General features: G+C 39.4%; 1 protein-coding gene across 2 annotated transcripts in view; it reads right to left on the bottom strand.

The window, feature by feature from the left end:
* Positions 1-16,942, bottom strand: part of PDCD6IP (programmed cell death 6 interacting protein) — a 77,364-nt gene extending 60,422 nt beyond the window's left edge. For both annotated transcript variants that reach the window (XM_011965176.1, XM_011965175.1), the window contains exons 1-3: positions 15,589-16,942; positions 2,772-2,826; positions 1,265-1,334 (exon numbers count right to left, since the gene is read on the bottom strand). In XM_011965176.1, the coding sequence (XP_011820566.1) occupies positions 1,265-1,334; positions 2,772-2,826; positions 15,589-15,797 (334 nt within the window). In that variant the 5' untranslated portion in view covers positions 15,798-16,942. The remainder of the gene's footprint in view (positions 1-1,264; positions 1,335-2,771; positions 2,827-15,588) is intronic.
* Positions 16,943-16,996: the final 54 nt, after the last annotated feature.

Here is a 16,996-nt window from a genome sequence, read left to right on the forward strand (position 1 = left end):
TATACATTATATATTATATAAATATTATATGTATATATAATAAACATATATGTATATGAATATATACAGTATATATACTATACATACACATATGTATATATGCATATATGTATACAAATATATGCTGTATACGTATGTATACATAAGTATATATACATGTATGTGTATAATACATACATATATACATAATACACATATATACATATAATACACATTACAGATACATATAATACATATTATATACAAATACATATATACCATATATACATTGTATATACATATATAATATATACATATAATATACATATAATACATATATATCATATATGCATTACAATGTTACGTAATAATATAATTATTCATTGCAGTTAATACTTATTGAGCACTGTTCTTAGGACTTTACAAGTATTCACTCATTTAATCCACGTAAGAATCCAATGAGATCAGCCAGGGGCCCATGCCTGTAATCCCAGGCACCTTGGGAGGCCGAGGTGGGTGGATCACCTGAGGTCGGGAGTTCAACACCAGCCTGGCCAACATGATGAAACCCTGTCTCTACTAAAAAAAATTACCCAGGTGTGGTGGCGGGTGCTTGTAATCCCAGCTACTCAGGAGGCTGAGGCAGGAGAATAGGGGAATCACTTGAACCCAGTAGGCAGAGGTTGCAGTTAGCCGAGATTGCGCTACTGTACTCCAGCCTGGGCAACAAGAGTAAAACTCTGTCTCAAAAAAAAAAAAAAAAAAAGAATCCAAAGAAATACGTGGTATTATCTCCATTTCACAAATGAGAAAATTAAGGCACAGAGATGTTATCTTGCTGGAGCTGGTAGATCAAAAGTCCTCGCCCTTCTGACCTATGGTTATGATTTTGTGTCTGTAATATTATTTTCTACAAATCCATCCTTCAGGGCCTAACTCAAACATTGTCTGCTTTCAAAAGGTAGAATTACTTTCTTCCTCATATATACTTCCGTGAGTTTGTTCATAGGCTGACATTACATATTACACTTTTACATGATCAACTATCTTCCCAACAACTGAGTACATCGGTTTTACTCATTTTTATAACTAGGACAGTGCCTGGCAAGGCATGGGCTCTCTACAAATATTTCAAAATTGCATTAAAAGTTGAAGTTAAAAAGAAAATGAGATGTAAAAAACTTTAGTATTTATAAAGAGTCATTAGGATAACAATTTTAAAAACTAAAAACAATGCAAAGTAGTTAGACCAATTTTCCTATCACTTTTATTAAAAATTACATACCCAGTTTTACAGAGCCTCCAAAAAGTGAACCTTTATCAAAAGCATCCTTCCAGGTAAATGTCAAGCAGATCTGGATAGAATGAAAGAAAATAGAAAATTATGTTACCTTCCTGAATCTCATTAAATATTAAGTCTCCTTTGAAGAAAAATCCACCATGAAAAAAAGGACAAAAGCTCAATCTGTCTAAAATATTATCTCCTATACCCACCCAACTCTTTCCTTCTCCTTTTAAATTGAAATTTTAAAAAAGTAAAATACTGGCACTAGGATATTTCAAATGGTCATTCTGCCTCGGTAATCATAAACACTATCTTATTCATCTTTATAAACACACGATGACTTTAATGGAACAAAGTAAGTAGTAGACACTTGTCAAATAAGCCAAGTGAAGCAAGGGAAACAAAAGTAAGTACTACAGGTTTCCTAAAAGATGAAATTAAAAACTATTCCATGATGACAAAAATAGGAGAATGGTTATTTTGGGGGATAGGTTAATATTTATCTAGGTGGTGGTTACACAGGCATACTCATTTTGTAAGATTCAAGCTATACCCATGATTTGTTCATTTTTCTGTATGCTACATGAAAATTAAATATTTACTTTATCAAAAAACTCTCTGCTCCTAAAATATGCATTATCACATACAAAGATTAGAAAAGAGTAAACCTCATTTAAATTATTTATTACAATCTAATATAAAAATGTCTACATTCTTGATTAGGGAAATTTTCAAACATACAGAAAAACTACAGAGAATAAAGAGAATGAACTCCAGTATATCCATCAGCAGCCTTAGTCTTTTGCCCTTCTTGGTTCATCTACCTCCCAACTTGTCCTGCCTCTAGTCACCTACACTTTTTTCCCAGGAATATTTTAAAGGAAATCTCAACATATAATTATTTCACCTGTAAAAACTTTAGTACAAGAATGTTTAAAGTACTTTTCTTATAACTATTTTAAAATTTAAAAGTATCACTAATTTTAAAATCTTTATCCAATCTCCAAAATAAAACTATAAGAAATTATCAGCATTTTCAACATCTAGCCTTTAAGGAGAAGATAAAGTTGACATTTGTGTAATTAACATTTAATCACAACAGCATTTGCAACTTTTACATGCAAATGTAACTTGTACAAATAATTTTTAAAGCACATAAACTGAGACTAATAATTCCTGAATTCTGCAGTTTCCTTCCTAATTCTGAAAAAGTCAAAGGGAAGGACACAGTAGATTAATCAGTCAATAAATCCTACTGACATAAAATGAAGTCCCAAAAAAAACAAAGAAACCATTGTTCTACATGAGCCCCAGAAGTGACTGAAGAATGACATGAATGGAATTCCAGGAGATTCTTTCTTCGGAAACACATATATTCACATCAGACAGACCTAAAAGCTCCTATTTTTATAACACTATCTCATAAAACTCTAAAGACAGTGAAGATATTGGCAGAAGGAAATGGGTGCCATTACCATATAATTTTAAGACACAATTAATGACTTACCTGATTTTCAGAAAATGGGAATTTGGGTTCAATAGAACAAATCTGATCATAATATCTAAAAAACAGAGTAGAATTAATAATTACCAGAGCCAAATATTACATACATTCATGTAATTACAACTGGTTTAAGATGATACAAAAATTATTCATGCTTACTTCGAGCAGCTATTTTATATTAAACAAAGTATTTTAATACATAAACCAGAAGCTAAAAAAAAGTATGCAGTGAAAAACTATGAACAAAAACTCATACCCACCACCACAGAAAAATATTTATCAACTGTCATTGGCTAAAAGCAAACTAACATCTGCTCCGAAAACCAAAATATTTCTTAAAAATACTATTTCTTACTAAAACAACTATGTTTATATCCATTAGACAAATTAGTATCTCTGGTAAACTGCCAATTAAAAGCAGGCTTACCAACTTTCAAATGTTTTGGGTAAGCCCACCACTATCTGTCTCTAGCACTGCCACACAGCACATCAAAGCCACCACAGTCTTTCAGCTAGAAATCCAAAAGTTTCCTAGACAATCTCTCCATTTCCTTTCTCATTCTTTCCAACCTGTTTTCTGCATAGCAGCCAGAATGATCACAAAATATAAAGCAGTCTTCCCCCTATCAGGGTGAGCTTTCAGTCAGCAAGTCTGGCAGAGAAAGGAGTAGAAAAGGGTCAGGCCAAGCTTTCTAACTGGCCTCTAATCTTTCCTCCTTTCCTTTTTCCTTAAACTTCCCCCACCCCTTCATCAGGGGTATTTTTGTAATGATTATTTCTGGGGGCAAATTTTCAGCAGGAGTGGGCAACATATCTGAGACCAAGCTTTTGGCTGGCATGGCTAGGAGTTTGGTTATAAACAGGAAAAACTATGAAGTTAAGTAAATACATTGAAAATAATGGAAGCCAAGTTTCTCAAGGTCAGAGATACAAATACCTGAAAAGGGCCAGGCAAGCGGATCATGCCTGTAATCGTAGTACTTTGGGAGGTTAAGGTGGGTGGATCACTTGAGCCTACAGTTCGAGACCAGCCTGGCCAACATGGCAAAACCCTGTCTCTACTAAAAATACAAACATTAGCCAGGCGTGGTGGCACACACCTGTGGTCCCAGCTACTCATAAGGCTGAGGTGGGAGGATCACTTGAGCCCTGGAGGTCATGGCTGCAGTGGACCAAGATGGCGCCACTGTACACCAACCTGGGCAAGACCCTGTCTCAAAAAAAAAAAAAATCCACAAATATGAGAAGGCAGAAGGTTAGAGTAACTCCACAGTTTTAAACTGGAACTAGAGATATCAATGTGAACTTTGTTTGTTTACTGACAGGGTATCGTTCTGTTGCCCAGGCTGCAGTACAGTAGCGCAATCACAGCGCATGGTAACCTTGAACTCCCAGGCTCAAGCAATCTGCCCACTTCAGCCCCTGAGTTGCCAGGACTACAGGTGCATGTCACCACACCCACCTAGTTTTTTAACTCTTTTTTTTTTAAAGGTAGCAGAGAGAAATAAAAACAAGTACAAAAGTGTAAGTATGTATTTCCTAAATCTATATGCTAAGAGGGCCTATAAGCAGTAACACTTTATAGTAGCAATAAGCACACCTACTGCCCAGATAATCTTTTGCATTAAAAGGAGCCAAGTGCTCCTTAGAGAAACTGCTGAATCCAGGGCTGAGACCGAAAAAATTCAATATTCAAGCCTAAAACATCTTGCTATGCCAGAAAGTTAAGGCAGTACTCAAAAAATGATGAGGACATGTCAAAAGGGCACAGGAGGTAGCTTTAAGGGGCTCCCAATGGCCAAGCATAGAACCAATCTAACTAATAAAAGTAACAGTAAAATATAATGCATTGAGGAAAATAAGAACACCACTCTGAAGTAAATAAACAGGTGAATAGGGAAAACTCTACCCTACAGTACCATAATCTAGAGGAAATTAGAAAAATTACCATTTGGTACCTTTCAGAGTATAGTATCTAATTCTGGCACGGTTCATCAATAAAGGCTAAAATAATGAAAAGTGTGTAATGAAACAGGATATTACATAGTCTCAAAGTATCTCCCCACAAAATATTTACTAATTAGTACAACATACTTATTAACTGTAAGGTCAAGAAACCTGGCAAACACCATCTTAACCAAGTGATAAAAATAAACATTACCACTACAGAACAAATTCACATCATATTTTTCCTGATAAGCACTAGAAAGAACACAGCATCACTTCGCTGGCACTCCTATGCAAAAATACAGAAATCACAAGAAAATGAGACAAGCCCTTACTGAGGAAAATTCTAAAACCTAGCCTGTCCTCTTCAAAAATGTCAAGGTCATCAAAGACAAGAGAAAACTGAAGAACTGGTCCAGACTGAAGGAGATTAAAGAGACATAATAATTAAATGCACTGCATGATTCTAGATTAGATCCTGAACCTGTAAATAATATTGGGAAAATCAGCAATATTTGAATGAATTCTATGGATTATATGGTAATAATGAATCAATGCCAACTTCCTGACTTTGAAAGTTGTACTATGTAGGAGAATATCTTTGTACTCAGGAAATAAACTCTAAAGTATTAAGTACTGAAACCCTTTGGTGGATTCCCATTATACTTAACATTACATCCAAAAATGTTGAAGATCTTACAGGATCTGGCTATCATCCAACTCTCCAGCCTCATCTCAGGATATTCACTATACATTCTAGTCACTAAATTATATGCTCTCCTTGCTCAGGGCCTTCACTCTTTTTATCACCATTTCTCACTTCTGTCTAGGCTGACACTGTTACCAAAGAAAGTTCCTCATTCATTCATTCAACAAATACATACCAAGAGCTTACTAAGGAACCAAACACAGTTTTAGGACATTAAGAATTCAGCAGTAAACATCTAAATATCTGTGCTCTTGTGAAGCTTTTAGAGGGGAAGACAAACAAGCAAAAATATTATATAGAAGACAGTGGTAAGTGCCATTGAGAATAAAGAGATAAGAGGAATAAAGTGAATATATGGGGAGAGGTAAGAAGGTTGTCATTTTAAATAACATGGTCATTTGACTACATGAAAAAAAAGCTTTAACTTTAAAACAGCATGACTATAAAAGGCGTGAAAAAGGTGGTAAGGTGAGCCAAGCAGATATCTGAGGATTTCCAATCTAGGGAAAATCAAGTGCCAATACCCTGGGATAAGAGCGTACTTGAGAAAGTATCTAGCATGGCAAGGAGACCAATATGGCCATAGAGTAAGCAAGGGAGAAAATAGTGATGAAGTCAAAGTAGTAATGATGCCTTGAGTGCAACTGTAAGACTTCTGAGTTTTACTATATAATGTGAGAGGGTGAACCACCAAAAGGTTTGGACAAAACAGTAACATGACTTATTTTCATAGAGTTACCATGACTATTGTGTAGAAAACCGACTGCAGGTGTGCAAGGGCAGAAGTAGAGATCAGTTAGGAAGCTACCATAGTAATCCAGTCAAGAGACAACGCTAGCACGGATCAGTGTAGTCCATGGTGGCAGCAGAAGTGATAAAGTCAATCTAGGCCAGGCGCTGTGGCTCATGCCTACAATCCCAACACTTTGGGAGGCTGAGGTAGGAGAATCACCTGAGCCTAGGAGTTTGAGACCACCCTGGGCAACATAGTGAGACCTCATCTCTATACATACACACACAAAAAATTAGCCAGGTGAGGTGGTGGGCCTACAGTCCCCAGGGAACTATGCAGGGGGATAAGGTAGGAGGATCACTTGAGCCCAGGTGGTCAAGGCTGGAGTGAGCTGTGATTCCACCACTGTACTCCAGGATGGGCCATGGAGTGAAATCTTGTCTTTAAAAAAAAAGTCAATATAACCCCTTTTTAAAATTAGTTCCCCCTCCATTTATAATCTCTCAGGTCCCTGAACATTTCCTTCATATGATTTAACACAATTTGTGATCTATTAATTGTGGGATTATGTTTACTGCCTTTTCTCTCAAAGGATTCTAAATTCCATGAAAGCAAAGACTGGATCTATTTGCTGTTTTGTTGCTAGCCCCAAGCAAATGAATCGGTAAAATGCAAAGTTTTCTTCTATCTCTGAAAAGTAAAACCTAAAATTCTGGTTTGTGAATGAACAGGAGCTATCAAAGAACAAGCCCAGAAGGAGGGAACAGCAAGCGCTAAATGCCTGAGGCAACCATGCCTAAAAGTGTGCTTGGCACAGCAAGGAGGCCAATATGACCATAGAGCCAGGACTGGCAAACTTTTTTCTAAACAGTGATATTCTAGACTCTGCTGGGAAAAGGGCTAAATCAAGCATGTAATAATTATGTAAGTACTTATATAACAAGAGAAAAACCCCTGCCCTCTACCTTTTTTGCCTAGGTTGGGCCATCCCAAAATTGTGGCACACAGCCGCCCAGGTGCCATCCTGGAGACATTCTCCAAAGAAAAAGTACCTGTCTGATGGAGAGGAGCCATGGGGAGATGGGAGGAGTGACCGACATGGTCAGTTTTACTCTGCCCCAATGAGACCAAAACTCTCAAGGAGGGCCTACCATGGGCACCTGCCCCAGCTGGTTGGAGGTGAGATAATTTGCTGAGTCATCAATTTCCAGACTGAGATTCTACCATTTAGTGCCAAGCCATTGCCAAGCAGAATACCCAATGTGTAGGCAGCACCAGAGTAAGTCTGGGCAGCAATAAAGCATGGCCACTGGTCAGGGGAACAGGAGCTAGAAGCAAAGGGGAGAATGGAACAGAGGCAAACAGCTAAGCTAGTTCTCCAACAGTCACCATGCTAACCCCCTGGAGCAGTGCCCATACGCCATACAAAAACAGGCAGCTGAGCAGGCCTTATTTTGCTGACCCTTGCTATAAAGTGAACAAGGAAGGCAGTAGTAGGAAATGAGGTTACTTGCTCTGCAAATGGGTGGGGAAAGAAAGAATGGCTAAACTGAATGCACTAAAATTTTTATACCCATTCTCTTCACCCCAAAGTTTTTGAAGCCAACTAACAAAATCTGAGCTGTATGGGGGGAACAGTGCATTTATATCCTATATCTGAATGATTCGAAGCTATGTGATGAAATCCTCAAAGTAAAATGGCTATCTTAGGACAGATTTAGAAGTTGAAATAAAAGTACAACAGGAGGGCAGTCACTGGAAATCAACAATGTCTGATCGGTATGGAGAAAACTCCAACAAAATGAGAGAGATCAATGAACCTTTACAAAAGAAAGTAGCCATTGCTAACTGCAGTTACCACAAGCAAAATGCTGTTCCAGGAGACCCAACTACCATAAGCTACTCCTTCAATATAATTCCACAAGGTATTACACTCACAGTTCAGCCTAGATTTCAAGTACCAAAGTTCTCTAGGTCAGGAACCCACAGAAACAAAAGAATCTACCACACCCTTCTCTTTAACATTTAAGTACACTTTACTACAGCAGCAGATTCTAGCCTAGAATGTATTTCTAACAAAGTAGACCTAGGCTGCAAGTTTTGTACAAGTAGGCACAGGGAAAGCCAGTATGCTAAGCCGTGGAGTTGGTAAAAACCAGCACACTGTGGAAAATAATGCTGCAAAAAAATTGGTGTCTTTATAGATTCTATTTTAGAAATAAGCAAATTTTTTCACCAAAACTATATAATCCCAAATATATTTAAAATGTATGATGTCACAGTCTTTCAAGTCAGATAGCCCTGAGTTTGAATCCCAACTCTTAGCTAAGTGATCATGAAAAAATTATTCAATCTCTCTGAACCTTTCCTGAAGAATAATAATACCTCCTTTAAGGGTGAGGAATAAATGGTACTGTATACTGTATATCAAATCCTTAAAATAGAGCCTGGACACACAGTAGTACATGTATGACAAATGGTATAGATAATTATTTTGCAACTATGTAGAAGTGCTTATATATGTTCTCCAGTATTTTATAAAACTTAACCACTTTGGCACAAATATATAATAACTCAACTTAAAAATCTCATGGGGAAAAAGAAACTAGGAAATAAATACATTTCTCTGAAAATACTACAAACAGGTACAGGACAAATTCCCATTAGAAATTCTAGTTTAAAAAAAAAAAAAATTGACCAGGTATGGTGGCTCACACCTGTAATCCCAGCACTTGGGAGGCCAAGACAGGAGGATCGCTTGAGTTCAGGAGTTCAAGATCAGCCTGGGCAACATAGCAAGACCTCCTCTCTACTAAAAATTTAATAATTAGCCAAGTGTGGTGGTATGTACCTACTTGGGAGGCTGAAGTAGGATTGCTTGAGCCCAGGAGATCGAGGTTGCAGTAGGCTATTGTGGCGCCACTGTACTCCAGCCTGGGCAACTGAGCAACTGAGCAAGGCCCTGTCTTAAAAAACAAAAATGCTAAAATTTTTAAATAAAGATTAAATTATACATTTAATTTTGAAAAAGCAAAAAAAAAAATTTTTTTTTTTTTTTTGAGACAGCGTCTCACTCTGTCGCCCAGGCTAGAGTTCAGAGGTGCAATCTCAGCTCACTGCAACCTCCACCTCCCGGGTTCAAGCAATTCTCTGCCTCAGACTCCCAAGCAGCTGGGATTACAGGCACTCGCACCATGCCCAGCTAATTTTTTGTATTTTTAGTAGAGACAGGGTTTCACCATTTTGGCCAGGCTGGTCCTGAACTCCTGACCTCATGATCCACCCGCCTCAGCCTCCCAAAGTGCTGGGATTACAGGCATGAGCCACCGCATCCAGCCGGAAAAAAAATTTTTAATTTAAGGGGAAGGTATGGGATCAAGAACAACCAATTCACGTGGCCAAAATAATACAGCAATGCTAACTGACACAACCTTATTCAGCTCCAATCTGTATTTAGGGATGTGCAACTCCAGACCACCAACTAGAGGAAGAAACAAGGGAATCAGAAGAGCTGGGCCAGAGATATTGGCTGCAGTTCCTATATTCTTTGTGAACTTTATTTTCACACTTCTTTCCTCACCCAATTTAACACATGAAAAATCATTAATCAAGCACTACTGCAGCAGAGAGTATGGCAAAAAGTAACTAGCTGGGGAATCAAGAGGTCAGGATCTTAGTCCAGTTCTGCCATAAAGATAGCTGTGTGGGCTTAAACATTCTGTGTAAAGCACCTCAGAAGATTCTTCTTACAGATACACAGAATGATAATAGTCCTGATAAGCTATTTACTAAACACCAGAAAAGTCAAAACACATAAAAAAATCAGATTTTAAATCTTTCCTTATGTATTCATCTATGTGGAATAAAATTACTGAGCCAAAAAGGTCTGCCAATTACAGATATTCCTTGAGACCAGGGACCAAGTGTATCTTTATATCCTCCACATTGTCTCCTATAGTATGGTTCACACAGACTCTCCATTAGTATCTGGTTAACAAATTGTAGCAATGTCATTGTGCTAATATTATCTCAATATTGAGACAGCCAGGTGGGAGGGTGTCCCTGGAGAAACTCCAACCAGCCTGTTCACTAAGGTGGAGCCTCGAGAAGTTCTACAGGGAGGAGCCTGGCCCCGCCTCTTCCTGTGTGGAACCTGAGATTCAAACTGCAGGCGGAATGTGTCCTAGCTGGGACTCTAGCCTTGCGAGAGTTCCTGTTTCCCCCCTTCTTCCTTTTCACCCAATAAAACCCTGCTTTACTCACCCTTCAAACCATCTGCAAGCCTAAATTTTCATGGCCATGGGACAAGGAAACGTTCTGCAAACAGTATGTTCACCACCAAATCAACAATCAGAATCCAAACAACAGTTGTGAAGTAAAACAGAACATTTTCTTTCCTGATCTATAAAACACGACTGTGTAGAAAATATTTCAGAAATTAAAAGAGTATTCCAGCAACTTCATTTTGCAAATGAAAAAGATAGTAGGACGCAACCAATACAGACTGAGAAAAAAATACGCAGTCCTAAAATATATTAGAAAAACCAGAAAGATGGAGAGCTAACCAATCAATACAAAAAGACAGAAAAAGGGAACAAACAACATTTTTTTAAAAAAATGAATGATAAGAGCAGAAAACCAACCAAAAAGCCTTGGTTTTAAACAAAGAAAAGGTGGCTGCAAACCTTTGGCAAATCTGAGGGAGGAAAATCGCACATAACACATGCACATTAGGAATATGAAAAAAATCTTAACTACAGATTATGAGATGACAACATTTTGGGGGAACTTCCAAGTGACAAAAGATAGCATAAACACAGTTGAGAGACAAGAAAAATATTGGAAGATTTTTGCAACATACATAATGAAAAAAGTATAAATATCCAGAAAATGTTACAACTCCTACAAATTAGTCAGGAAAAAATAACTCAATAGAAAAAAAGAAAAGAACAAGCAATCACAGAAAAAGAAACAAAGTGGCCAGTAAACATAAACTGTTCAACCTCAGTAAAGTAAGAGGAATGCAAACTAAAGATATTACCTCTCACCCATCGGTTTAGCAAAAAGCAATAAATTACATTATTAATCAGTATTAGCAAGGATACGGAGGAATAAAATACTCCCATATACCTGCTGATGAGAATGTAAATTGTTACAAGCACTGTGGAGAGCTGAAAATGTAAACACCTTCCTCTTACAGTTAAACAAATAAATCAGAATAAACACCCTTCTTTGCTTCCCACCAAAACCCACTAAAACAAGAATTTAAAAATGTAAAAGATGTACATGAACATGGACAAAAAGAATGGGAAAGGGCACACAGGATATAAGAGGTTTCAACAAAATTCATTGAAAGGTGAAAAGTGAATAAAAAAGAGAAAGCCAAAATCTTAACTGGCTAAGAGGGAAGGGAGCCAAAGTAGAAGCCAAATCATGCCAGAGAAGCCAGAAAAGGATCTGAATTAAGAAACATGAGGTACCTCTGAATATAGTTCAATGTGAGGGTGGAACGAGGTGTGGTCGAAAATCCTTCAAAGAAAACCTCAAGCTCCCAGATCCTCTCTGCTCTGAGGGTAGGTTCACTCTTAAGAAAAATGTCAGAGATTGGCCTGGCGCAGTGGCTCAGGCCTATAACCCCAGCACTTTGGGAGGCCGAGGCGGGTGGATTACCTGAGGTCAGGAGTTCAAGACCAGCCTGAGCAACATGGAGAAACCCGTCTCTACTAAAAATACGAAATTAGCCGGGCAGAGTGGCGCATGCCTATAAATCCCAGCTACTCGGGAGGCTGAGACAGGAGAATTGCTTGAATCTGGGAGGCGGAGGTTGCAGTGAGCCAAGATAGTGCCATTGCACTCCAACCTGGGCAACAAGAGCGAAACTCTGCCTCAAAAAAAAAAAAAAAAAGTCAGAGATATCAAATACAACTAAGGTGGAGATCAAGCACTGTTAAGTGGGGTAGGGAGTGCTAACTGACTACATCATTATCAGTCTATCCTATTCCTTATTAACAAAACCATGTATCTTTAGCTGAGTATACAGCTGTTCATAATGAAAATTCCTTTTCCCAGCATCCTATGAGAAGTGGACACACATGATGGCTGGTAACATACAGGCAGGGTGTTGTGGAACAGTTGCCAGGAAACACCCTAAAAGGGCAAGCCCTGTACCTGGAACTTGGATGATTGCAACCTGGACCTGAGAACAATATTCTAGGTTTTAAACAGCAGAAAGCTGAAAGGAATCTGAGCCCCAATTAACTTTGCAGAACCACTATACCAGCCCTGGGCTACCAGAACTACCTACCTGCCAACTTTTTACAAAAGAATAAAATATTAACTCAGATAATTTGGGATCTGCCACATAGAAATGAACCTAACCCTAATGCAGGTGTCATACTAAAAATAGATGTACCTGACAGACTGCATACATGATTGTTAAGATCCCCAACCTCCGTTCCCCAGAATAAAATTTAGAAAGCTGATAAGCAGACTTTTTCATAGAAGGAGACTAGAAGCTTTCTCTCTAAAGAAATTGATCACCACAAAAGAAATTATACAATGCTGGTAACTGGTATATCTGGAGCTTCAAATAAAATACAAAATAAAAAATAAAAAACCAGCAGGGTTCCCATTTGATCACCCTAGGTCACCATTTACCAAGGTCTAATCAATTTTTAGTAACAGCCACTTTATAAAGGAAGAAGTAGCATACAAAAGGGTTTTGTTGTTGTTGTTTTGTTTTGTTTTGTTTTGAGACAGGGTCTCAGTATGTTGTTCAGGCTGGCCTCAAACTCCTGGGCTCTAGTGATACTTCTGCCTCAGCTGGAATTATGAGTGCATGCTACCATACCCAGAACAAGTAAGGTTTTAAGTACTCATTCTCATTATTATAATATGCATAAATGTACATTGTAGGAAATTTTAATAGAACACCTACAAGTTAGTAATAGGAAAACAAGTCTATCACTGAAGCTATATATGGAGCTGCATATCAGGACTTACCAAGCTAGCTTCAATTCTTTAGGAATTAGTTTAAACTCTCTTTTTAAAAGTTCATTAGTTTAAAAGTTCATTAAGTTAAAAAATTAATGTTAAGTTTACACAATTATCCAAACATCATTATTAAAAGTAAAATATTCTGCTGGATTTGAATGAACATCACACAACTGATTCACATCTAATTTTACAGCATATATTCCTAAGGAACCTCTGTACCTATCTCCATTATAAACCTTAGTAATATCTCCAAGCTTACCCTAACCCCTCTAGAAGACCAAATAGTGAAAATACTTAATATTTGTTGAATTAATGTGGCAGGAGGGGATTATATAGAGGTGGCTAAAGAAACATGGTTAGTTTCAAAGAGACTATATCTACAACAGGTTCACTACCTAGGAACAGTTCACACATTTAAGTCTGGTAAAAAGAATAAAAGAATGAACAAATGAATTAAGTTTTAAAGTTCACAGGAGAACCTTATCCAAACCATTATCCACCAACCTCCCATGTCTGTTAGTCTAAAACCCATGCACCAATTGCTTCTGAAGACCCCAAATCTGAGGGCTGGAACCAAATTTGATATATTCAACAAGATTTTTATCACAGGGTTCATTATACCACAACTATGTTTTCTTAATATTACTAATGGAAAATCCTCACTGAATGCTATTCATGCCTACATAAAAATTACCTTGAAATTGTTTAATTATGTTAATTCTAAAGAATGGCTAAGAATCCCAAAGTAAACTAAAAAAAAAATTGCTTATGCTATTACACTAATTACCCTTGCAGCCCAACAGTTCTAGCTCTAAAAATTTGAAACCAAGGGGTCTTAATTCCTCTGAGCAATCTATTCAATATCCCTTCCTTTGGAGAACCAACCCTTCCCCAGCCCGGACTCATCTTGCTTTGACACATGGGGTAAGAGGAAATTAAATCGGTTGAAAGACTCAGATAAGGGCAATTAACTTAGCCCATTTCCCACCATCATAAATGGGTGCAAACAAACCCAGAAGCCTCCCATGGACTTCCACCAGAGCTAAGGAGAAAAGCACTCTCTTCTGTAAGATACTGAGTGTTGTGGACGATTGTAATTACACTACAGCCATCCCTCTCAATACAGGAACAAAGCTTTCGAGGGAAGCATCATGGAGGCAAGACGATCTCCAGTGATACCTAAAGCTAAGGAAAGAATATCCCTAGACTTTTCAGTTAGCAGAATAAGTCTTTCCTTTTTTTTTTTTTTTTTTTTTTTTTTTTTGAGACGGAGTCTCGCTCTGTCACCCAGGCTACAGTGCAGTGGCGCGATCTCGGCTCACTGCAGGTTCCGCCTCCCGGGTTCACGCCATTCTCCTGCTTCAGCCTCCCAAGTAGCTGGGACTACAGGCGCCCACCATCACACCAGGCTAATTTTTTGTATTTTTAGTAAAGACGGGGTTTCACCGGGTTAGCCAGGGTAGTCTCGATCTCCTGACCTCGTGATCCACCCGCCTTGGCCTCCCAAAGTACTGGGATTACAGGCGTGAGCCACCGTGCCCGACAGAATAAGTCTTTTCTCAGCTCAAGCTAGTTTAGCCTGGGTTTCTGCTACTTGGATTGGAATATAGCTGTGATTCTCTTGTGAAACAAATAGAATATACTATACGGAGATGAACAAGGTAGGCAAAAGAAATTTTTAACTAAAAAATCCTATAAAAATGTTCTTATAACTATTAAGTATAATGAAACGAACCCTCATTAAATCAGAATGAGCTAAATAAGCATTTGCTAAAATAACAAATTTACTCTATTATGTATATACCTGTTTGAGAACAAACTGCTTTTAAACAACCTACCTTGAACGGTTCTACTATGTAACTAGAGTTTTATTTCAAATACTTGTAGCTCCTAACTTTCAGAATTCTCCATCTGTCATTTGATTATTTTGAACTGAGGAAGATGGTCCATTTTATGTGGACAATGTGATGAGCTGATCAGACATTTGGTCCAGTGTCCCAATTCCCTCACTTCGCCCACTTCCTTCAAGCAACTACTATTATGAAATCTAAATTTGGCCCAAGAAAGACAGTGATGGAAAAATGGGGGGAAAGGGGAAGCTTCAGAGACCCAAAAAAGTGAAAACTACTTCTAAGTAAATGTGGCAAGAGAAATCAGTACATGGCAGACTGCTGCTCCCAGGCACCTGATGGACGGAGCCCTCGCCGACCAAGGGCTGGGGCAGGCGGGCGGGCAGGACAAGCGGGCAGTCACAGCCGGCCTGCAGGGCGGGTCCTTTTCACCAGCAAAGAATGCAGACCACACCTACGCGCCCGGTCAGACCGGGGCGGGGCGGCTCGGCCCAGGTTACAGGATTGAGGGAAGGGGGGAGACAGGAAGAGGGGCGGCGAGGGACTGCTGGCAAACAAACTACCCACTCCCAGGCCCGCGCCCACCTCAGGAGCGTCTCGAGCGCGCCCTCGTGCTTGTCCAGCGGGCGACCGACTGCGGCGCGGCGCAGCTTGCTGAGCTCCTCCGCCGCGCGACAGTACTGGGCCTGCTCTTCCCCGCCGCTTGGGTAAGTCTGCTGGATGAACTTCACCAGCGGCTTGGCCAGGTCCACCTCTGAGGTCTTTTTCAGCTGCACCGAGATGAACGTCGCCATGATCAGCGCCTCCGCCGCCGTTCGGGCCAAACAGACAGCGGACAGCCTACGACGGCCGAGAAGAGACAGGTACTGGTCTGGCGGACTGGCGGACTGACGGGCTGACGGACGTGCGCTCAGCCTGCGTTCCGGGTCCGGCCACTTCCGGGAGCTCCAGCGCAAGCGCACTGGATGCGGGGTCCTTAAGCCGTTCGCGGTCACGTGAAGGTGTCGCGGCGGCGACGCCCTCCTGGACCCAGTTCAGGGTGTGCTATGCTGTAAAATACTACTTTCTCCGCATCTGGAATTCTTCCCTTCCTCCTTCTTGCCGCAGTGGTGTACTGAGCACTTTCACGTAAGAGTATTCATCCACTCGAACAACCCCCTGGGGAAGTACTCCTGTCACTGCCACCTGCGAGAGTTTGCGGCTACCTCCCCAAGATGCGGTCCCAGGGTTATTGTGACCTATGATGTTTATTAAGCTACTGTTGACGGGCTGCTGTGCACAGGAACGGAGTGCACAGGGAACCTGGTAGGCAAGACCCCTGCCATCGTGCAGCTTACTGTCAGGTTGACACAGATATTAAGGTAAACGGAAAAAGTATCAGAAAGAAAAACAGGGTACTTGGGATTTAGGAGATGTTAAGATCGCTTGGAGGACCCTAATTTAAATAAGATAAAGAAAGTAGGTTTTCTCCGGAGTAGGTGAACTGAAAATGAACCTGTGTCTGTGGTTGCTGTTTTGTAGAAAGAACAAAATTTTAAATACATTGAAAATGACACCTGTAATTTGAGAAGATGCTTGACATCAGGAGAGGAGAAGAGTGGAGAGAGGTGGAGTGGCAAAGGAGAGTCTCCAAACCAAAAGCCTGCGTGCAGAGGCCCTAGGAGGCAAGCACTTACCCTGTTTCGGGAGTAGAAACGAAACATATGACAAGACTCTTAAAAACAAATAGAATTGGGATGGAATAAAGTTGGATGAGTAAGCAGACATCAAATCGTTCAGAAACTTGTAGTCCAAGTTGAAGAATTTGTTTAGTATTGTATAATAAATGCAGAGGAAGCTATGTACATTTATAATTTACATTTTTTAAAGGCCACGTTGTAGCTCAATCGGATAGTTTGTCTTTTGATGGAATGTAGTATACAGTATCATCATGATATATTCCAGGCAAAAATATTTAACTTGAATCTATCAAGCCTTTGCATCTAACAGACTT

Source organism: Mandrillus leucophaeus, unplaced genomic scaffold (assembly GCF_000951045.1).
Source record: "Mandrillus leucophaeus isolate KB7577 unplaced genomic scaffold, Mleu.le_1.0 Scaffold717, whole genome shotgun sequence".
Taxonomy (NCBI): Eukaryota; Metazoa; Chordata; class Mammalia; order Primates; family Cercopithecidae; genus Mandrillus; species Mandrillus leucophaeus.